At 46.2% G+C, this 24,661-nt stretch overlaps 1 protein-coding gene across 3 annotated transcripts in view; it reads left to right on the forward strand.

Annotated features, from left to right (window-relative positions):
- Nucleotides 1-24,661, forward strand: part of LOC107217949 (myocardin-related transcription factor A) — a 169,380-nt gene that overhangs the window by 126,748 nt on the left and 17,971 nt on the right. The window contains exons 1-2 of one of the 3 annotated variants that reach the window (XM_015655672.2): nt 10,935-11,421; nt 14,916-15,413. The exons of the other annotated variants lie outside the window; for them this stretch is intronic. Of the exons in view, the coding sequence (XP_015511158.1) occupies nt 15,323-15,413 (91 nt within the window). The 5' untranslated portion in view covers nt 10,935-11,421; nt 14,916-15,322. Of the gene's footprint in view, nt 1-10,934; nt 11,422-14,915; nt 15,414-24,661 lie in introns of those variants that run through there. 3 annotated transcript variants of the gene reach the window in all.

Genomic DNA, 24,661 nt, shown 5'->3' on the forward strand with positions numbered 1-24,661 from the left:
GTGTATCGAATGCAAACGGGGTTTTCATGCGTCGCAATGCTCCACACGCGCTTAATCAGGAAACATATATAACGTGCCTACTGATTTCTTGATTTCAAGTTTCGAAAGGTGCCGACGCTTTCTATCTTTTTCAGCATGATGCAGGAAATCGCACGAAACGTCACGTACCCGGTACCTACTCGACTAATATCGTCACTCGTTAATGTCGCGCAGAACCAATTAGCGTTATTCGTCTTCAATTGCAATTGCCTCAAACGTTTTTAAGCGTTCCTTTGCAATTGAGATATAGTTATTCTCATTATGTCACGCTTCGTCAAACTTGAGCCACAAATAATTCGAATCGTGACGATTGTCGTATCTTTAGAGAACCGCGACAGGTTTATCGTGGACTTTGCGTACAACCGTCGATTTATCTTATTCTGAGAATGATGAAGAAATCTAGAGCACATTGTATAATCAGTGCGGTGCAGAAGGCGGCTTGGACGGTTCGCGCAAAAGAGGATGTGGTCGTGTGACCGGCGAATCACATCGGCACAAATGTGTCTCCTTAAATTGTCACTATGGAAAGAGACATCGAGATTTTGCATGTATGGCAGTTTATAATAAACACTTCTCGCCGGATTGCCTGTTGTTTGTGCGTATAAATTACACGGTGATGAAACAAACAAATTTCTTTGAAAAGGACTATAAAAATATCCGGATAACAATCGCGCACTCGTGCCGCCGTTAACAACAATGATCGGTACGCACACGTACGGTCAGTGTTGACCAATTACAAATAAGGAAGGAATTAGAATCGATGAGGAGCAAGGCTGCAGATTCGAAAACTCAAAACCGTAAATCTGACCAAATCCCGAACGTAAGTTACAAACGCGAGCATAACGCGGTATCTATTCAATTTTCACAATTCATGACCTGATAATGAGCAGCTGTGAGCGGGCGGTCACGCAACGATCCCGAAACATCCGTCGGGAGTCTGGTACATACGCCTAATTTGAAACGAGAATGTAAGAAGAAGGAGCCGAGGAATAAATCACTCGGCAAGATAAATTCAACATTTTAATGCAAATTATCGCTCCTCCCGCTCACCACCTACGGCTTAAAAGCCCCGCCGCCTGATTGCCGGTATGAAAATAAATCAGAATTATAATCGAAATGATCAGAAATTCGAGCGGGGCGGTAGGCTGTAATATCTCGTTAATACCTGCCACGGCGGTGAGTCGTATAAATTTGAAAACCTTAGACGTCATGCACGCACGTCCGATCCTACGGATGGCCGAAAGTTCCTAAGGGCTTTACGACGTTCTGATAAATTAATATCGAATCGCGGTCCTTCCGCGTGTTGGCATTGCACGTCGACCCGCGTCTGTGCGATCGTCCACACATCGACGTGACAAGACTGGGATGCCATAACTCAACGGACATCTTCCGGCTCTGCCGGCAAATATATGTATCTACGCATATACATATATATGTATATATATATATATATATATACACACACACACGCACGCATATGCTATAAATACTCCGAATGTTGGAGAACACATAAAACACATAAAACGCATTGAAGGCGGCATTAATTCAAACAGTTTACATGCTACGGGCGGGTGAAAACCTCCTCTGCTTCTGTTGTTAAATTTAAGAATAAACCAAATGAAAATCTCATATCCGCAAAGCTCGGCTACACAACGATGTGTAGTGTACCTATTTCTAAGGCGAAATCTGGTCTGTAAAATGAATATTGTAATAATATTTACCCATGCCAGAAAACAAAACCTTCCCTTATTATGCCGATTATATTACCAGACAAACTGTTACGCTTGTACGTGTACGTATTAATATAATACACTATTTCACACAAAATAAATATAATTATTTTGCAATACGTCAGGTGAACGTACATGATTTTTAATTCTTATACACGTCTGACCAAGCAATGAGAGCAAGTCACATACTCTGTTGAAAGCTTTTTTCCGAGATTTTTCTAGGTAATTAATAACACATCATCGATGCAAATGTCATGGTCATGATTTTTTAACAATGATTAAAATATGCGAAGCGAATTGGAATAAGAATCCGTCGGGAGTTTCAAAGCAAATAAGTATTGCTGAAAATCGTGGAAATTTATTTCGAAAAATTCCCCATAATCTCCAAATTCAGCTAAATTTTTAGAGGCAAATAATTCAGCAAATTTTTTCCCATTCCTCTCCATCTATGCCGCCACTTCTCGAGTTTCCCGCTCCTTATCGTCCAGGAACTTGCGGTGCATACCATTCGCTAGTTCGTGACAGGAACAGAGAAGCCATCGCAGCTGTTTCAACACATTAGGTACGTTATTTCTATACGTGAAAGTGAGCGAGCTATTTTCCGCGTGAGATAAAAGACAAGTTATACGTCTGCAGTCCTCAAAGCTACGAGGTCAATCCGGCCATTTCCCAATCGCGAATTGGGTCAATTGCCGCTTTTCCCATCCTCTGACCCATGGAACTTTCCGTGTTGTTTTTCCATTCGAGTCGAAGGGACCGCTTGGAAAAAATATGTGTTTTTATTTCCCTCGGTCATTTTCATGCACCACTCGCCAAGTATTATCATCTATTTGGCACCGTTCCAGCGCCCCAGCTTACTTCCCGTGAATGCAAACAGACGCGCGAGTGATTATCATTGAAAGAGTGAATCCGTTCTGCCGCCTGCGAATCTGCTGTTACACTAAATGGCAAGCGACTCGAACGACCCACAGACTGCAGAAACGCTGTAAGAATAGCTCTTGCAATTTAGAGAAAAATAAGGATGTATAAAAACTGTTGATACCATCGATAGGTTTTGTCTCAAATCTAGTCATCGTTGTCACGCCGATCGCTACCGAAACCGAAGGAGATTGAACAACGGCTTGTTACGCTGACAATGAGCAGGCAGTTCTCCAAATGGAGTCCAATTCAGGAAATGAATTATCGGACCCTCAAATCCTCTCGACCAAGTCAGACCTGCCAGCCGCAAAGCAAGGGCACAGCCTCGCTGCAGCAAAAGGTGACTCTACGTGAGTGAAGTGTGTACAAGTTACGTACCCTGGAAGATTTGCAGAAGCGTGGTCGCCTATCGCGCCCGCTGGTTGACTGGCAACGGACGCGGATTGCCGGTTGATAAATCGAAGTTGAGTAAAATTATAGGCCTGCTGAATCTTGCACCTAGACCGGCCGGTTGTCCGTAGTGTGGGTCAGAGATTATTCGTTCGATAACTGCGGTATTTTCGTGTCTTTTCCGTCCTCTTTCTTCGTTCTTTCAGCGGTGGAACGCGTCATCGGGCCAAAGCGGTCGTTCGGTATAATTCCCGCTCCGCGAATGAATTATCATCTACCAGAAGTGATACGAGAATCCAATTTTACCCGCCTCTTGTTATACGTATATTAAACACACATATTCGTAGGAGGCTCGTTCCGTCTTCGCGTCTGCCGCGGTTGCACAGACACCAACGCGTCAGAGTTGAGGCTCTTCGGGGCTTAAGGGGGAGTAGACATTAATAAGACGACACATCAGAGGACAGACTTAGAATAGAGCTGGGAATAGATTTTAACAGCACTGGGCCACATAGCCACAACGGTGAGACGCTAAATATCCTACGAGACAATAATATAGCGCGTGTTTGGCAAAGAAAACAACCCGACTACACGGTGCGCGCCTGCCATGCAACCCCGGATTACACGCCGTTCCAGTTTCCCTTAATATTTCCCGACCCAGCTTTGTCCGCGCCTCGGTATTCCCAGCTTTCGCTCCGCCTGCCTGCCACGACAGAAAAGAATTCTTCTTCTTCTTCTTCGCGCTGCAGTTTTTTTTCTCCTTCTCATCATCGAGGCAAAAGGAACCACTTGTTTTCTTCCAATTCGAATCAGTGTTCACGTATCGATAAACGTCAAGTTTCTGGTATTTCATAGAAATGTCATAAAGTACGAGTTATTCGGTATCATAGACACCAGATGTCAGCGAAAAATCAGCGTGTAAACCGGAGCAGCGTTCTATAGCTGCTCGAAATCTCTTCGAACTTTATGAACCTGAACTTATTTTAGGACTTTTTTATTTCCTTATTCTGCATAATGTCATTACTGTAACGTTGATTTTCCTTATGCGAAGTGTCCAGGCCTCACCTCGCTCGAATTTTCAAACCTCATCGGGAATTCATGGCGTAACGAAACCCTTAGCCTTGATTCCGGGACGAGTCTGCACTTTATCAGCATAATTTTCAGCGGTCGACTTCGTAACGGGCACGAGTAGCTAGTTTCATTTCTGCCTTCTGCACCCTTACTATTTGATCGCCTAAACTGAATAACTTTGCTTTTTATTGAATTAATCATTTGTCATGGGTATCTGTTTTTACTGTTACGTAAACTTTTTGCGTCAATTATTCGATCACCCATCCGAACATATCCACAGACTTGGAAGTTATCGGTGAAAAATTCAAACATTTCGACAACATTATAACGTTATCAAGTATTCCTGTTTATTTGAGAACGAAGTTGTAATTTTTCTTTGTTTCATTTTATTCCCTCAAAGCTGACTAAGTGAAGAAGCCTATCAAGAGAGCTTTTTTTACACACACATCTAAGTGACGAAGCGACGAATGACACAGACAATTTAGATGGCGACGATTGAGCGGCAAATCGGCAAACTAAATGTAGAAACACGAGCGAACGATGTTACACGCGGGAGATAGACACGTGCGTGCGTGAGATGCGTGAGATGCGTGCTTGCGGCACCTGACCGCTCTTTTCGACGTAGAAACACGACAGGCGATGCAGCTTCGTTCGATTCGAAAGTAATAAGTTCCGATCGGAGTGGTTCGTTCGTTTGGAGCGGCCAGCAGCGGCAGTCGACGTGTCATTAAATCGTCGGGAGGATTTAATGAGATTATTACCGATGGATTGGCAGCGTTGGACCGGCGCGTACCCGCGTACCTACTCGCTAGTTACGTAATTTCATTGCCCCATGGAGGAATGCGCCCGGGTTCTATCGAGACGAAACTCGGGTCAAGGGGCCGAACGCGCCCCTCGTACCTCCACGAAACACTGTGAAGGTAACACCAGCTGGGCAAGAGGCACGGGCACCATGACCATCGCTCCTCAGCCCAACTTCACGCTACCGTCGATCTCGATCCTTATCTTCGATCGGTCAGCATTTTTCATCGTCTACATGACTGGTTCCCCGGAATTATCGGCAAGAAATAACCGGCCGATATGCGTAGACATCAGGAATACGTCGAGATGATGAGCCACCGACTACGATTGGGAAACCTAAATTTTAACCTGTTCTGAAATGCCTCAAGATTTGAATTCGCACAGTCATTCTCGGATGACCAAACACGCGTTATAAACAACGTCGTAATCCCAAAGGGGAAAGGATATTTATCACTGTGGTGCATTCATCTTGAGTTTGCTCAAAATTCTGTGAGATCATTGAATTTGCATTTTGTGGTTCGCCTCTTTAGCGAAGACACATCGAGTCCTTGCTGTTCCGGATCGAGGTTGACTTAAAACGTTCCACAGCGCGAAGAGTGTGTAAGAAGGCGACAAGCAGCGATAGGAGCGGCGGCAAAGAGGGAAGCTTTGTAGCTTTGTAAGTTGGTGGTTTGCTCGTGCGGCTTTGCGGCCTGCAGTGCTGCGGGTAACAAACAACTCGCAAATCCTCGCTGTCAATTTAATCTCGCCTTGGATCCCAGAGAAATGTTAATAAGGTCTACCAGTGCTGAGGATCGCAGCTCGCCTCGCTGACCGGCTCGAGCGCTTTGCAGGCGGCACCCACAATCACGGGGTGTTTTCGCCTTTTTGCAAATCAAAATAAACACTGAATCGAAGGGGAAATAAATAGAATATACGAGAAAAAAGTAAACGGGGAAGAAATGAGGGAGGAGGGAAAAAGTAAAATCCGCCACTTGCGGGGACGCACAATCCAGTTGCGGAAATTGTGCGGTCCGAAGCGAACGACGTCGCGCGCATACATGCTACAAGACATCGCGGTACCTATACTAGCTCCATTTTCCCTCCAGCTTCGAGGATAGGAGCTGATAAAATACCTATGTCCGATCGTCCGTGAAGTATCGTTCATGCACGTATACATATGATCCTCTGCCCATGGAGGTTACAATTTACAGAAGCACGGCTGTGGCAGCTCGCACAATTAGCGAGGTTGGAATTCGCGTCGGTCCGTCAATCAGTCAGTTCTGATCTACTCGTCCGCTCCATTTCGCCTCGCAAGAAGTCTCTTGAAGTAAAGAGATCGTAAAGATCGTTCGCTCGTCCGTCTACCGTCCGGCGATCAGTTTGCGCGGGCAAAGAGAATTTGGCCATAACAACTCGTGCGCGCATCATCCTCGGAATCGTATATTATTCACATTATTCATTTTGGTGAGCGGTAAAATCACGCTTCGTGTGACAATTACGCTTAACGGGTGAAACGAGGGACCAACCATCTCGAGGTTTATTTGTTCTGGCAAAAGTTTCGGTTGACCAAACGACGTCGAGTCGAGCCGATCTTACGTCGCGTGGTCGGCGGTACCGAAGCTGGCGCTTAGCCTATGCCAACAACCAAATGACCGAGTAACTGCCTAGATGAAATACAGGCATCTCGGGACAAAGGGCGATTATGCAGCGCTTCGGGCTTGTTTTTCAGACGCGCACTTTTCCTCCTAATATACACGAGCATCCCTCAAAGAACTCTCCAAGACCGCCGCGATTTTCTTCAAAATTCTAACACGTATGGAAATCGCCGCGAGACGGACGTGAACATGATTCAAAAGTCAGCTTTCAATATCATGTTTCGCAAATGTTGCGGAACCCTGTAAGAAGCCGTCCTCGTTTCTTCGGGCAACAATTATACTCGTCTGTCAAATTAGCTACACCATAATTAATGGACTCAACGATCGATCGGGTTACACTCGAGCATTTGTTTATTCACTTTTTTCTTTTTTTCCTCGAGTCTTCTCCCTCCAAGGCAAGTGTAATTACGCGTCTAGATTCTTTTCCATTTGTTTTGTACAGTTTCGAAGCGGAATATGCTGGTCGCAATCCGTCAGCGGGTGTTTGAGGAAAACCTGCAGGAGAGGGTTAATGTTTGGCTAACATGCGACGGTGCAGCTTTATTCAAACCGAGGATATAATTCTTCGCCGTCGATCGTTGTAAGACCGGCAAATATCATCGTCGTACCTGATTGATAGAATTTCGACTTACCGTATATCCCCTCGGCACTCCGCCTCGTAGCATTGACAGCCTTTTACCCCCACTCCGTCCCTCTCGTTAAATTGCCCAACCAACGGTATTGAACTCCTCGGCCATTAGACGCGCCAAACAAATGGCCATACCTACGCGTAAATTCTCTGCATGGTAGGTATTTCTTAACGTCGCTTGTAACAGCCACGAGCTGCATGCGCTTGCTATCCTGAAGCCACCGTTCATCTCTAAGGTCCTTGCTATAACCACTGGAAAAGCGACTTTATCGCGGAGAAAAGATCGGTCGAACATCCGCCGATAGAATCTCGCTTGACACGTTTTGTTGCAACTTCGCGCAATAATAATGTTGGGATGATGGGGAAAAAAGCAGGTCGGGTAGTCGGTATGGCATGTTTTCACGCAAAGGAGCTTCGGCCACGGCTCTCAATCCAAACGTGGACCACTTATAAGTTCAAGTGCCTTAAGCTTTGACTGCGCGGATATCCTTATCGCGGCTGGTAGTAAGCCACGTTCCCGTTCCGAAGACTCGACGAAAAGCCTACAGCTTACGTTGAATGCGCCCGAAGATATCGGAAGCGCCGTTTCTTGGTGTGAAAAGGTGATTACGAGAAGAAAGAAGAGCCGGACTTGACGTTCGACCTTGAAACGAGGACTCTTCTACACGCATCTGACCCAATTACGAGGCCCTCTTGTCTCACCGTCGCTCGCTGGTGCGGCTTTCGGGAAAACGAATCTGGGTCGCAAAGCGTGACGTATCGCGAGCTTCGCAGGCACTTCGAAGGAAAAAAGCGGTTTGGATGCTTTGCGGGACTCGATAAGCGAGCTCCGGATAAAGGTTCTACTAGCTGTTACTGTGTGTGCATGCAACTCGCACGTAATCTTTGGCTCGAGCATCATCGCCCGTTATTGCAAGTAAATGTGCATCAGTTGCAGCGTGCAGCGGCGAGCGTAATGGCATTGTAAACCGTGTGCGAAACATTCGTTAACATTCTCCGTAGGACGGTAATGACAGCCGGTAAGAAAACCCCGGTATTTGTTCCGACTTAACTGTGTTAATCTCGGCGCGGGTTAATTGTGTGTTAGAAAATTAATAGAACAAGTCCTGACGGCCGCTGAGCGTTATTAAGACGAGCACGGTAATCTTCGCCTCCTCGTCGGGCGACAAAAACGTGTATTTATTCGCACGACTCCATCCGGTCAATGCACGTTGTATATCGTCGGGGTCCCGCTCACTTCTCCCCGATAATATATCGTATACCTGTCATGAAAAACGGTATCTCGCCTTCTCGTTTTTATAAAGTTTCACAAACGAATGACATTGGCGGAAAAGGAAGAGAAAAAAAGGAAATAAATAATAAAGGAAAAAAAAAATAACAATATTTCGCAATCAACGGATATACGCTGCAACCTTATGCTGATTCGAGATACGATTTGTGCATATGTTGGTATTGTGTCACTCTGGAAGAACGGAGGAGGGGCATATTACATATACGCATAGGTATGTATAACGTGAGAAAAATTGACGTTTAATTAAATTTTCTCTTCTGCGTGGTTGGCGCGTATGATTAAAATCGGTATATCGGTTGTTTATTAACCTGCTTGTATCTTTCGTTTCTTTTCATATTTTTTTTTTTTTTTTTTGTCTCCGTCCTTTTTCCCCTCTTCATTCTCTCTTACCACTTCACCTTATTTCGAGAGCTAAATGTCAACTCGCCCAGATCGCCCGCTGCTCTTCGGTCGGGTAACTGCTTCGCAGGTTAACGTAGGCGAAATTTTGAGGCGATTTCGACAACCGGTGCTCGCGTGGGCGATTAAACCGCAACTAATCCGATCCTGACCACACGTCTAGCCTGCACCTCAAAAGTTTTTATAAACTTTACAAAACATCCGTGGGCGAAGCGTCATTTCCGAGGGCCTCGGGGCTGGAACCTTGTCGCGTATTATACGCTTGTCCCTAGGCTGTCCGAGTGTGCGTGCGTATCCAGCGTACTCTGTCCATACCGTCTACACATCGCTACCTTGCCCAGAGACGCCGAGAGTCCCTTAGCGTGGGCGGTTATTTCCGGTTTTAATGATCGATCGTTTGTTCGGAACATCGACGTGTGATAATTTCGAAATTTCACCGCATAACAGACGCTCGCCTCCCACGCCCCGAAAGCTCCATTTGCAAAACCTCCGATCGCAGGAGTGAAAAATATCATCGCGGTGTACTTGTAAATTGTGTATAAAACGGAGACTCGTCCGAGTCGGAAAAGAATCAAGATTGCTTGGCTAGACAAACTTCAGCGAGATTCGAACCACAATGACGTCAGAGTCTGCGGTCCTCGTACCGGCGCGTATAATTCAGATTAGATCTCTAATCGTTGGTTCTTGGAAAAGCAATTACACTCGTGTTATACGCGATCGCCGAGTTCCCTCGACGCGCTTTAACCAATGGACAGGTATTACAAACGAACGGATCTTTCAGGCCTCGTGCTGCAACGGTGCATCGCGACAATCAGCTGCGATTTCTGGGGCCTTTAAATTCTCCTCCACGCCGCCGCCTACGACTCAAGGGCCGCGGCTGACTCTGCGGAAATCCGACCCAACTTCCTCGCGTCCAATTAGCACTCCGAGCACGCGTTTTGCTTCGTCTCTTCGTCTTCGTCTTCGCCTTCGCCTTCGTCCTCGTCGACTCTTTCCCCCGATCCCCACCACGAGGCCGTCCTGCCCCCCACCGACGAGACGCACGTCGTTGCGTTATCGGCTGATTCTCTCTCTCTCTCTCTCTCTTTCTCCGTCAAGCGAGCCGCGACCGTAGATGAGGATGCTGCGAGGAGGCGCGGAGGAATTGTTATGTCAGATTTGAACAACCGTCTGCCGTGTATTACGTTCCAAGATTACTTCCGAGTTTCTACGAAACGGCCCGCAGTCATAAGTTACATCAAATGCCGTACCTACATCTCTCCACTCGTAGAGAAGATTGCGTCGAAATGATCTTGCTCGTAAGAATCTTCCACCAGCGCGAAACTAGTTTCAGATTTAATTACTGGTAAATCGTTCGTCTTCGTCGGATCGGAAAGAACGGGTTCGCGGGCATTATATATCGTATACATATATATCCGATACGTATAATATACGTGTACCTAATCTTCCGCCAATTAAACTGCAAAAGAAGAAGTTTCTGTGATTTAAAAGGAAAAAGAAGGGTGAGGGGAAAAAAGAAGGAGGCGAGTTCGTTAACGCTTACACTGTATATGTAAACTAGACGCGAAAAGTAAACAGACCAACCTGCCCCCCCCCCCCTTTCCTCTCTCTCTCGGTCTCCGTCTCTCGCCTTATCCCTACCAGAAATTTCGCTAGGGACACGAGCGAAAGAGTCCTGACCAAAGAACCGTAAGAATCGCAGAATCGGCCGACCGAAAGTCGCAGGACTAAAAAGCGAGATCAGGCACGCGCCTATGGGCGTTCTCTCTCGGTGCCCTCTCGCCCCCTCCTCCTCCTCCCCCCCCCCCCCCCCACCATCGTGCCCTCTCTCTCCCTCTCCCGTGGTGCAAGCGCAGAGCCGAGGCCCACGGTCCGGGCGGAGGGCCCGTTCTTCGCGGGAGTTGGGTCCCCACCAAGAAGGTCGCACCGAGACCCAACCAACACACCGCGGGCTCGCCGCGTTGAATTTCTACCTCCTGCAGGGGCCGTCACGTGGTCCCGTACAGGCTCAGCGGCGCACACAACCTCAGTGTGGGACGAGACGACGGACCGGGTGATCAGAGCAGAGACTTTAACCGATTTCCTCGAGGAGGACCAAGACGGTGGACGCAAGCGTGGTCATGCGTTGTTTGACGCGTTATTCCATATTTGTCGAGCGGCGGTGTATTATTCGCGAGATAAAAACGTCACCCCGCGCTCCAGCCGATGATCGTTTTCAATTTTTCGCCGTACTTCATACGACGGTCAGAGCGTAATTCGCACGCGCGATTATCGACCTTTTCTTTTCGCCGTTTATTTTTATGCGATTTTTTCGCAACGTTGCTCTTGCTCGTTTGTACAGTGTCCTCCGGTCGGCTCTTACATTCATTTCATCCCTTGATTCTTAAACCTCGATAATAGCGAAGCCCGAGTTTGGGCCCCGGAATTGCGAGTCTTTCGGGTCGCGGTTGTGTATTTTTGTTTTCTATCTTCCGCTACGTCTACCGACGCGACGTAACGCCCGGGTGTGAATAGTGCAACGTAAGCAAAGTTTCATACCATGATTTTTATGACAAACTCATGATTTATTCAGCTTTTTATTGATTCGTTGTAATGCCAGCGAGATTCAACGGTGTTGACACCTCATACTTGTGAATCTGAAAAATCGACAGTAAAATTAAACTTTAAATCAAGTGTCGCGAATTTATCCTTAAATCCTCGTTTGCTGAAATGTGCATGTTCAAACCTGTAAACAAAATTGGCAAAGCTTAAAAATTCGACTAAGTAAATTGTATAGACCATGAGTCAGTGTCGTTAAATTATAAATAGCCTATTCTCCGAGCGATCAATCGCTGTATGAATTAATCCAGTCTCGTATCGACAGACGTGCAAAAGGAATTGTTAATACATTAAACACGTATCAGCGGTTAAACCTTCGGTTTATTTTATTGCCTAATTAGAGCTTGCCTGAAAGGACTTTTAAAAATGTTGTGAATATAAAAATACATGTATATATCGCTTTTTTCTTATTTACTCGGTTTTTCTTGACGTAGAAAAATTCACATGATTTATCACGATTTGTTTTTTTTTTCTCTCTCTCTCTTTCTCACGTACGCATAATTTTATTTCCTCTGCAATATGTGAAAAAATATTATATAATTTTTTTTTTCCATTGGGAATATTCGTATTATTCAATCGGAATGTAAAGTGATAAATAATTGAAACATGAATTTGATTACGTTAACGCATGTGTTCGAATCAGAGGTGAAGTGAAGAGACAGCGGTTCGAGACGTAATGAATCGATGCTTATCTACCGACCGGTATAATCTAATAATTATATCAAATCAAATGGCACCTAATGTCAATTAAAATATGTTCAGTAATTCAATCCTCTGTCGGGTTGTGAATACGGAATTAACAAACTGACAGTCGAGTCTCGTGCACTCGTAGGATGTCATAATCTGTGCGTACAGGCGTGAACTTATCCGGCAAGGGGAGAGAAAAGACCGCACGCAGATAAGACTAACGATCCAACCTCTGTTTCTCGTTCATATTTCTCTCGTTCTCATTCCGCCAGTTGAATTAATTCCTCCGAGATCAAACAAACCTCGACAGCGTTACTACGCTGCAACGTGTCATTCGGAACTCGTTGAACGTCCGGCTGATTGGCGTATGTTTTAAATGTAAGGGAACCGTGAAAGTTTGAGAATTTCTTACAAGTTACTTGAAACGACGTTTGAAACTCGTTACCGTTGTTGGTGAACTTTTTGGAACTCTGACCCACCGTGAGACGATCCTCTTGTATATTTAGGGAAATAACTATCAATTCTCTTCTCCGTACGCCTCACAAATTACCGTCCATGTACCACCTGCCAGCTGTGTAACCGGTAAATATTTACAGGCGCACAACTATATTTGAGCATGGTATTACCTCAATATGCACAAGCATTTATCCTCGGCTGTGTTAAAGAGATTCATTACAAATTTTAACGTCTTTGTTCTTGCTGTTTACTCGCGGTTTTCGTTGTCGTATTGGCCGAACTTATCGTCCGCGGGACCCGCCGTTCATTGTCGATGCGTCTGTTGTTATTATACGTATAAATTCTTGAGATTTTGCAAACAATTGTCCGTATCATCGATTTGTCAACCTCAAGGTTGACGATATAATAATGGAAGAATTTTAATAGAAACGTCTGACGTGTGACGGCTGATCCACCGCGGTGTTGTGTAACTTGCGGGATAGCGAGCTTGTCAATATCGTCGCGTCGGTTTCACCGTCTGCACCTCGATTAGATTCTTTCATCTCGAGATTTGTCGCGGCTTCGAGTTTATACCATCGTTCGGAATCGCTGGGCCGCTTCGACCACGTGCACTCCAGCATCCGGCATCCCTGCAGCTGGTTCTGAAATATTGATACGAAAATTTGACGGTACGTCGAGTATCGAACGGAGCGAAGGAACGACCGACTCGGAATAACTCGCCTTCCACCCCCTGTCACGGGGGTACTAATGCCGTTCAGACACGCCTCGGCTACCATATCAATTTCGTAACTTGATACGTCATTACCTTAACAAATTACACAATTAACCCCTGGGCCGTTAATTTAAACCGGTTCTCTTATAAATTACAGAAACGTCGTTTTAAATTAATCAACGCGGTATGGTGTATATTTTCGGTATCGTAATTAGACGCACACTTGCACGTGTAACGGGGCTGCAGGGCTCGCGCGTTTCTTTCTCAACCCATAATGCAACCCGCGCATCTTCCCGCTAAATTACCTCACCCGACTATTTATCAATTATATACATGTGAAACGCTCTTGTGAAGCTGCGTTCACACCGGCAGCTATTCGTTATGCTTAACTTCTCCTCCTTCTCAAAACGTAAACGGTCGTCTTCCTTCTCTTGTTACTTACTCGCCACGCTGCTGCGCAAATTCGGACCTTGCCGCGGTTCGAAAAAACCTCAAATTTTGCACATAACGCGTGTCGGACTGCCCTTACTCGTGTGGTGTGCCGAGCTGCAACAACGGCACGTGTGATACACATGGCAGCGATTGGATTAATTCAAACCGATTACCGCAGCGGTTGGTTCCTCGTCACAATTTACCACTGGGCGAGCTAATTGCCTTAAACCTTCGGGGATTAATTAAATTGAATTAACTTTAATTAGCCGTAGAGTTATTAGCCGCATCGGACGGAGCCTTGTAACGTACGTGGCGTACATTCTGTATTTTTTCTTTCTTTTTGTTTCACTTTTTACACTATTCCCAATCGTGTATCGGTCCACACGTGCAGCTTTGGCCGCTGGAGAACAGCCGAATAAAATGCGTGAAGGGTAAAGTTCTTGAGAGAATTCCAGGTGTTTTTATTATCTTCCGTGTAATCGCTATCGATTCGGTATGTGCTGAGTTTTGAATCCACTAAGCGAATTCGAATGAAAGTCTTCTGCAGTTACGGTCTGGTAGATATTTACCAGCCCGGTACATCATACAGTTTGGAAGAACTACTCCGTTCAACGATATTTATACCTTGCGTGGGATTTCTTTTAGTCACTCGATGAAATTTCGATGCGAGTTTATACGTTTAATCGTAATAACAATGATATTGATGTTGAATTAAAATCCCGATACAAAACGATGAATATAAACGATAAAATGCGTGAATCGCGTTAAATCATATCGAAATAATTTTGAAAGATGCTTAAAAAAAAACTTGTTACGAAATATTTCATTGTGCGTGTATAAATGTAATAATGTTGTATTTACTTGTGCATAATAAAATAAACGTCTGACGTAAAACAGTTTATACTAATTAGAACTTCGTAGAGTTCTGTTAATTAAAGATCATACGTTAATAAAGATCATAAGACCATATATATATATACATATATATGCGTGCGCAGAAAGAAATAAAAAGTATAACTAAACCACGATCGTCGGATCAACTGTAATTTATAATTAGCAATTAACAGAGGCTTAGTTGTTAATTATGAATTACAGTATAATAGTGTAAACAAAACATATCGCTTCACAGATCACGTGCCCAACGGATGTAGAATAACCAATTTTATACATACACGAACATCTGCAGCATCGACGAATCGGATGTGAAAAACATTTGGAAAATACTCAGATTATTATATATAAAATAGAACTTCAGAACTCATCTAGTCAACCGTGAAGAAAGTAAAACGAAAATAGAAAATAAAATAAAAAACGAAACCAACAACTGTGATCTTCAAACGTACAACGTACTTCAGTGCCAGAGTGACTCAGTTACCTCCTCTAATAAGAAATAAAACGAGAATCCAAATTACAAAAAAGAAAACAACAACGAGAAATGGACGGAGGCGATTAAGTGAAAGAAATAGAAGAAGAGAAACGAAACTTTACAGTAATATATATCTTGTTGCAAGTTATTTATTAAAAATTACGACAACCATGGTTACCTTGGACACGGAACAGAAACCGGAAAGGCAACACTGCGGACGTCGGATGTGCGCCATTTGCAGACGCATCAAACGTGATAAAGGTAATATTTTCTAGCATTCCTCGAACCGCAACTATTCTCTACGGTTGTAATGCGGTGAAGTTTCGGATGGTAAGAAGTAGGTAAATTTCGCTTATCGCTAGACCGTCATCTGCGCCGAGCAGCGGAACACGAATCCAAAGTAGGCATACATTATGCGTACCTACCACACGCGTGCCTGTACGTATACATACGTGTAGAAGAACACGGTACGTTATAGGTAACCCGAAACCCGAAACCCGAAAGGTCCGCAAAAGTAAGAAGCAAAAAACTTGAAACAAGCAAAAATAAAGAGTCGCGAAGAGCTCGGGCGTGCAGAGAGAAGCGGTGCATCACCATCGTGATATTTTATTATCGAACGTAATAACGATCCTTGCAGTTTTGGGTCATTGGGCAGGGCCATTGTTATCGGCGAACTTTCACATCATGACTCGAAGTAAATACGTTACAGGTACAACGGTAGGTATCGGTATATCAGGCGTGTGAGTTATGCCAGAATTTGAAAGTTTCGTTTCTCCGAGACTCGGCATTTTCATCGGCTAATTACAAAATCGGATCATCATCCACTTTGGAATTTTTCGCCGCGTACGGTTCGCTTGTCCAATACCCTTGCAGGATCCATCGTTTATCGAATAAAGAGTACATTTTTTATGATCCTTAGATGTGTTTCCTATTGATCGAGGTCTGTGTAGGATAAAAATAATTCGTTGGACCAACAAACAAATCGAAATCTTTATACAGAGGCGGTATGAAAATTTGTTGCATCAGCTAGAATTTCGCAAGTTTGATTAACGGGTTTGCAACATTGGGAATCCCGCTTGGCTATGCTTGCAAAATCTTTGCTATTGCGGTAAAAATCCTCGCTTCCGCAGCTAAAGTTCTTGCGGTTTCTGTATCAATTTTTTCGTTAATTATCGAATCATTATTTTCCGTTACAAGACGACGATTTGTCCGCATCGTCTCGCTTTTCGTTTCTTCCACGTTACTACGAGAAATTTATACCCTAGGGCTGTTTTCGTGAATCCCGAATATGTAAAAAGTCTGTGACGAATTTCACATATCCATATTAAATTAAGGATTAAACGGAGATACACGTATACGTAAGTATGTATACGTCGCATCTGATGTAGAACGAGCCGGTCGTGCGTTACCTACCTCTTTCATCCGAATAAATCTGGACCTCGTGTCCTGATTACTAACAACGGGTTCATGCGCTTACATAAGCACAGACAACGATCATCCTACGCTTGCGCAAGCTTGCGACATTTCGCATGTGTACGTATACGTACGTACGTACATTGTTTTTTATTTGTTTATTATATCATGTAATACGCATACGGGTGTAGGTAATATATGCCGTACCAGTACGCGTGCAACATGAATAATCCGCGGTTGTTTGTCGCAAATCCCTTTCGCGTCGGCTCGCACGCCACGGATTCCCGTGTAGGCAAGCCAACCCCAGCGTCGTTGTCTCGGGCTGTTTGGAGACCTAAATCCGACGCATATAAATACGTGGTGTACACCGTGCGTGTAATAAATTGACATGCAGCGGTTAGTTAGCGAGGCACCAACACCCTTTGCAGCGTCCCGTATTCTGCGCACGGTCGAAATTCGATCCGATCAGTCATGCTTTGGCAGACAAACTTGACACTCATCGTCACGATTTATTCAATTTATGTTGAGCGAGGGTGTAACCCGACGGCTTTCTCCGCGTGTATACCGCGTGTCCGATACGGAGGCCAGCTACGTCACCGCCGCGTCCAGATGCGCAACCCTCCCTCCCTCCCTCCCGTGGAGATCGGCAACCGTAATCACCCGTAATTAATACAAATTATAATCCATCCGCGGTTGTTCGATGCAAATCCTCACATTCTCAATCTCGAAACACCTGAAATATTTGTGTAGGCCGTAGTCGCATTGTCTCCCGATCGCGGCTAGGCCCTAGGACCACACCGTGCACCGTGTTCCCATTGATTATTCATTCCGTGGACATAAGTCGGCGCGGTTCTCCGTCGCAGGTACAGTCTCCCTGCGTGAAAGTGACAGACGTACCCACCGACTCTTCGCTCTCGTGCACGGTGTGGATACGGAATGCATGCATGGTCGGGTCGTGAAACGGTGACTAGCTAAGCGGCGCGTACCTACATCGGCCACGCGTGACTCCGCGTAGGTATTCGTTCGGTCTGGGCCTGAAGAGAGAACGTTGAATTTATGAATGAACCAGTGAGGGAATGAATGAAGGGCGTTCGTGGGCGAGCCCACGCGTTATCATAGACGACAAGGCCTGCGGCCGAGCCAGCCTCCTCATGTCCAATTCGAATTCGACGTCGCGTCGGTGTCAAAGACGCGCGACAAGGCTGCACACGTTACAACCGATCGCGAGCGGAAGAACCGTCGTCCGTTCATCTCGCTCACGAATCGAGGAAGGCATCTCGGAGCCATTCGAGACCAACCGATCCTCGACACTCCGTGACCGATAGAACGAACTTGCCCCTCGTCACCCACCCCCAAACCGAATTCGCATCTTTCCGGAAGGAGGTTGGGACAACAACGCACTTCCTGGATTCGTTGCGCCCTCTGCTCCCTCCAGCTCAACCGACATCTGCTTTGGTCTGGTCAGGCTACGGTGGGTCTCGTCCGTGGGCGTCGGTGACACGCGTCGCACACGGTTAACCTAACAACGCATAACAAGAAGAAGAAGAAGGAGAAGAAGAAGAACAAGAGGCGGAGGAGGAGGAGAAAAGGGGAGAGCAACAAGAGCGTAACGTAAGAAGGACGACAGGGACAAGATAGCTGCAATGCCATATCGCCGTCTAGCGCAGCGCTGCGCAGTGGTTGGCGTAGACATAAACCACCCCGTGCTGAAGCGTAGGTATATACGTACTGTACGTACATGTAGAAGCAAGTCCGGAGACGAGGAGAGGCGGGATTCGGTCGGCCGAGCGTGTCTAATAACCGCGGTCGAGCCATCGTGGTTTTTTGCCGCGCGATGCCTCCCCCGGCGATTTTCCCGACAATTAATTGTACTTTTGAATAGCGTATTATACGCAGACCTGCCTTGCAGCGCGGCATGCAACGACTCGGGTTATACAGTTTGAAACTGCGCCGTGGATGGTTATCCAGAAATGGAGTTGGTTTCGCCGGTATATACGGTGAGATACGATCGGCGCGGAAAAACGCCATAACTTCGCATCGTATATGGTGGCAGTGCACAGGTGCGTGCCGCTGCAAGCCCCCCCTATCGAATGCGCGTTGAATGTCAATTGTTTCCAACCAACCAGCCGACTCCTTCAGCAATGGCGGAGAGTGGTAGCTCCGGCTAACGAATAAAAAATAATTAGTGTGTCTCAGCAGTGCCTCGCCGGTTCTAGAAATAGACCGGTCGCATAATAATCGCACATCGGGAATCGACGGTTTTGGAAACTTGTTGTATACCGTATCTCACCGATGCACCTACATACCCACCGTGCGTACACGCGCTGGAGGTACACGTTCTCTCTTAACGCGACTGTGTGTTTAATGCGCCGCATACCCGACTCGGTGCCTCGACGTTACCCCGCAGACTTCGATGACGAAATCGGTATTATGGTATATTTTATGAACCCTGCAACGCTCGTCGAGACGCAAGGTAGCGACGCGACGCTCCGTTGTGTTTGTGCGTCGGTTGGCACATCCACACCTAGCCGGCAAAACTCACGTTCCCTGCCAACTTATATACGTACGACGGGCATTAACGCCGCCATTTGTCACAATCGCCATTTTCTTTTCGCAACAGTTTCTCCCCTCGTGTCTTCCATTGGCTCACATCTGGCTCTCAGCCTGCGACGAGTCTCCTTGAAACTGTAACGGTACCTACAACCTGCCCAACTTTCCAGGGTACCTACGATTTCTCCCTACTGTACTTCATTTCATCCCGAGAAAAACTTGCAAGCTTCTGTTCCACCCTACCGCCTTGATACTACTCCAAACGGAGTAAGACTTCTACTCGAATCTTCCGCCCAGGAGATCCTCCGCGTGTTCGTTCGACGGCCGAGATTAAACCCTGCAGCTCGGATGCTTCCTCCTCGACTAATCGATCCGAGATTTATGGAGCGCGTCCGCTGTTACGAAATCCGGGAACAGGCCCTCCATCAATACACCTCGCGATTCAACCGGGGGCCAAATATCATCGACAATTTAAAACCGCAGTCTCTTCGTAAAGGGTCCGCGACGCAGCGCGGCTCTCGCATGCAGCAGCTACCGATTTACCGGACTCTCTGGTTTCTTGTGGGTGTAACCAGTTCCGTAGGCTTAGCTGTCAAACCCACGTGCGCCGCCTACGCTTGCGCACATATATATATATAAATATACATACACGTGCACGCACACGCGCACACTCAGGCTTACGTGTACGTGTACATTACTATCGGACGACAAGGACGGGCCCTCTGGGAGCGACGGAGATCGAGCGAGCGAGGGGCCCTTCAGGTACGAGAGATGCCGCTTGCGACACAGGAAACGGTTTCACCTCGAGAAGAAGAGAGGGGGGGGGGGGGGGAGAAGAGAGCGGCCAACCGGACTAAGAAAATTATACGCGAGATCGTGGGAGTTTTGTGACATGCGCGCGATATTGCGTTTGGGAGGGATATTTGGAAAGGGTGTTTCATTGATTTATTTACGTGCATTCATTCACACCGTGTGCTTGTGCGTTGGTGGGATTCGTTCCTTCGTTCGTTCGTTTGAAAGATACGAAAAATCGAGGTACCGATTCATTCATTCGAGTTTGCCGACGCAACGTTACCTACAAGTATCAACGTTGCGGTGTTGTTACAGTGGCCAAGAGGCCGTTTCGTAACGATGTATGTTTCGGAAAGACGCGCGATATTGGAACGTTCATCCGTCTTCTCTAGGCTTGCATAATTTTCCTAACCAGATATCGCTGAGATGTTTGTTCTTTAACCTAAAAAATTCCAATCCAATAAACCGTTCTTCTTGACTCGCTGACTGCGCAGCTGACGCGGGGCATTAATTATTTACTCGCAATGCGCGTCGTGATTCAGATCCAAGTGGGATATCGTTCGGCGCGAAATTGCCCAGACACACCAACTGCCCACCCACTCGTATCTTGGACCTACAAAATTTTCCCTACGCGCTTTCAACTCCCTCTCAATAACACGCGGATCCGTGCGCTCGTTCATTACGATCATTTGTACAATAACAAGTGACATTTTCAAACCTCGCATATCTTTCAACGGGTTTTGTCTTTTGGCCACTGTTCATATTATCACGTTATATGTATATATTGTAATTTTGCAGCTGTAGCGGCAATATAATTCCACTGAATGCTACTTCAAAATAACATGCGGAATCTTCACCAAGAAAATGAGTCGTGATATTTTGAATTACAGTTTTGCGAATAAATGAAAATCCTTCTTTTACATGTTGTATGGTGTTAATTTTTCGTTTTCCTACAATCAGCGCGAATATATCCCTATTTTTAGCGATTCAACGTCAAATACCGTGTACACGACGATTATTCCGTTTGGTTTATTTTAATACTCGGAATCGAAATCGCGCGTAGGATACATTTTTAGCCCGAGTGCAGAGAATATCGAGCTACTGAGAAAAATTTCACTTCGCACGAGTATATACCCTTAAATTATTTCGGATTTAGACTGTCGTTTGCGGCGTACTTATATATATTACGAGCATGTTTTTCACCCAGGCGTTTATTTCGTTGGTAGTATTTTTAATCTCTATATCCCTTCTCGCCGAGGTACCTCCTCCTCCTCCTCCTCCTCCTCCTCCTCCTCCTCATCCATGCACCGAAGGCTTCGCGCGCGACAGATATTTCCCCTTCTCTCTATTTCTCTCTCCCTCTCTAAAAACGGGGTTAACAACACCGAAGAGCCATTTATTTGGGGAAATAAATCAGCCCGGATTTTCATGCGTTTTACACGTTACGCAAATCGTTGGCGGTACATTAATCACCTGATTCCGCGTCCGCAACGTCCGCAGGGACGACGCTGCAGAATCCGTAATATACCCTCTTCGGCCTCTGATGCACTTACCGCGGAGTGGTTTCCTGCACCTCGTAAGTGCGGTAATTCTGCGCCGGTAATAATAATCGCGAGGGATGGACCTTGTCCGTCGATTGGACAGGCGAAAATATTCTCGACGCCTCGCTTGCGCTTCGTGGAAACTTCTTCACCCCATGATGCTCCGCTGCCTTTATTACGCTCGACGATGCGTGCGTGTGGTGTAAGGTGGTACTTCTACCCAGCATCCAGTCGACCCAAATACGAGACGCCGCAACTTCCTCCGTCCAGTAAGACTTGTTATACAAGACTTGTTATAATCTGCTTACCGGGAATTCACATTTCCATCCATTCCGATCGGCGAATACTTCCAAGAGCGCGCTATCTCTGTATTATTGTGTTTGATTCTAGGTGAAACCGAGCCACTCTATTCCAACTAAACCAATAAACAACGCGAGGAGTTCTCTGGCGGGCGTTTAAAGCACACTTAGAAGTTCCACGTGTCGTAGCGGTTGATAAATCCATTTTTCGCTTTTCGCTAATGGATCGGTTGGCATATGTAACATAAGCATTGCGCACCCTTCGGTATATCTTGAGCGTTGATTATTTTTATCGTAGAAAACAAGCAATTCGTAGCGGTACACACGGTATTAATATTATTCCTTGTCTTTGAAGTCAAAGATGGTTATACGGGGAAAACAAATATCCCAAAAATACCGACGTCACGGCAAGAGCCCCGGAGCTGGTCGCACGTGAATTCAAGCCGCAGGGGATAAATGTACGTGAGACTTGATTTCAGGAGAGAAAATTGAATACTCGACCTCCGTAACCTGCCGGAATTCAAGCCGCACGCGTCCTTTACTCCTTGCATCAACATACCGGGTGTTGCGTGTGAACTCAATCACTCTGATTCGGTACTTTCGTTCGGTGAATTTTCGTGCACCGCCGAGACCATCGCTCAAATTAATTCCGACGAACAGAGTTGTCGTTTTTTTCCGTTCCTTCCGGACCATGCAGCAAAGAGAACGGCTGGACTTGAGAATAAAATTGATCGGGCGAAAGTCAGCGCGCCCGCATGCCGATGGTAGCTGCGAATTAGAAGGCGTGGCATTGGGAGGAGCGAAGAAATTGAATCGAGTCGAGTACACATGCTTACAACCACGCGACGCCGGGCGTCAGACAATCGCTTCGTATGCGTATCGACGCGCCATCGACGCACTAAACGATAGCCCGGTATAAGCCAGGCTCATCAAATTCCTTTCCTACTGTTCTGGCAAAACAATGGCGGGAAATGCGCAACTCAAAATTACTTTGCGAGAATTAATCGTCTGCACCGCGAGCTCGTCAACTATTGATTCCGTACAGTTTACGAATTGCGTCATTGTCACGCGCCTCTATACGGTTATTCATGATTCTTATTTACGCCGATCCATTCTTCCACGTATTCACCTGGCATGTATTTATTCGCCCATAAAAGAGGTCGAAAAATCGTCTCGTCCAAGCCAAAGATTAACGTTGTTACTCGTTTTACAAAGCCGCTTAATTAGAAAATTAAACTTTTGTGCGATTTTTTACAACCGATCGGTTTTTCGGTTTATTGCTGCGCAATAATCGATCCGAGATCAATTTCCCCCCACAAAAATCTGACTCTCACGAAATCACGATGCGTGTGCCATCTGTACGAATCTCGCCCATATTCACACCTATGGCTGGGTAATGCCCGGGTCGTGAACCCGGCTCAGCAGACGTTCGGATATCGCGCAGGGACACCAGGCATACACGAATACCGCACGTATGCGGAGAATGAATAAATATTACGGATAAAAAAAATAAAAAAATAAAATAATAGCTTGATCAGCGACAGCCTACCCTTAATAAATCACAATCTGGCGCTATTGAAGCTGTTTGTGGGTCAGTTGGTGTCATGTGAAATCGCGGTATCACACGCGGTGCGTACACACGTAACGCGACGTAACGCGTTTACACATCGGGCTTTGGGCACAATAGAAAAGTGATGACCGGCTCGAAGCTCGCTCCATGGACACCGCGGCCAACGAGGAGGTGATCCGCGTGTCCGCACCGCGTGATGCAGAGGTCCTACGGATGCGCCGTATGTGCCGCAAGCAAACGTGTACGAGAACTTCCTCGTCGCACCGTCGCACGCTCACCTCGGAGCTTGCGCAATCGAAAGCTGAGATTGAAACTACGATTTTGTCACTCAGAGATTAGGAAACCATTTCCGAGCCACATCATCGGATTAGAGAGATGAATGCGTGCATCTCGCATCGTCCCGACTCCGGGAGGCTCCGATATATCGACAAGCAATAATTGGGCAACGCGCAGCGACGACGAGTCCAAGATCGGATCGTAAACGTTTCCGCGCCCCGCGAGGCGATCGCGCGGACGTTGATCATAAATTATAAATAATTAATGGACGAGAGCGTTTCGCCCCAAAAACTGCAGACATCCGGTCAGAATTCGTAAGTATTATTAGACCCGTCCCGTGTCACGCGGACCCGCCCCTCCCCTGCACCCTCAATCATAACCGATGCCGCTGTAAAATTTGAAATTTTATCGATGCTCGCTGCAGCGCGGCGTGAAGCCGTCGTGTTAATGCGGCCTAGCCGCCGACGCGGAGACGATAATTAGATCGGTCTCTAACGGGGATCCGATTTATTATCGAGCTCACGCAACGCGGGGCTGACGACTACGCGCCAATATACAATGTATATAACGCTCCGTCTCAATCTAAAATCTTTTCCTGCAACCTCACAACGCATTATCCTTGCGCGAGCATGAATTATAAATTTTCAACAGTCATTCTCAATAACGCTCGCGTGTATCCCGGTGTTACATCGATTGTCGTAAAGAGATCGATCGGTAAGTCTTCTGAGAACCGATGCTGTCACGCCATTCTTGTTGTTTTTGTTTTTGTTGTTGTTGTTGTTGTTGTTGTTACTGCTGCTGTTCGTGAAGATCTCCTTAATGTCCGATGCGTTAATTAAGAAATCAACTTTCCGACAATGCCGCCCCTTGTGTTACTTAGCGGAATCACGCGTTCTGCATTTTAATGAATCGGCTGCCACCGATTGAAGAGCCGCCCAGTGGCCTCTGTGTTCCTGCAGCCGAACCCACCCCATGGGAATCGAAACCGTGCCTCCTAGTCATCAGGGACATCGGCCAACGAAATGGGATTTTACCGTCAGAACGGTATAATTCACCCAGTTTTCGCGA

Source organism: Neodiprion lecontei, chromosome 6, assembly GCF_021901455.1.
Source record: "Neodiprion lecontei isolate iyNeoLeco1 chromosome 6, iyNeoLeco1.1, whole genome shotgun sequence".
Lineage (NCBI taxonomy): Eukaryota > Metazoa > Arthropoda > Insecta > Hymenoptera > Diprionidae > Neodiprion > Neodiprion lecontei.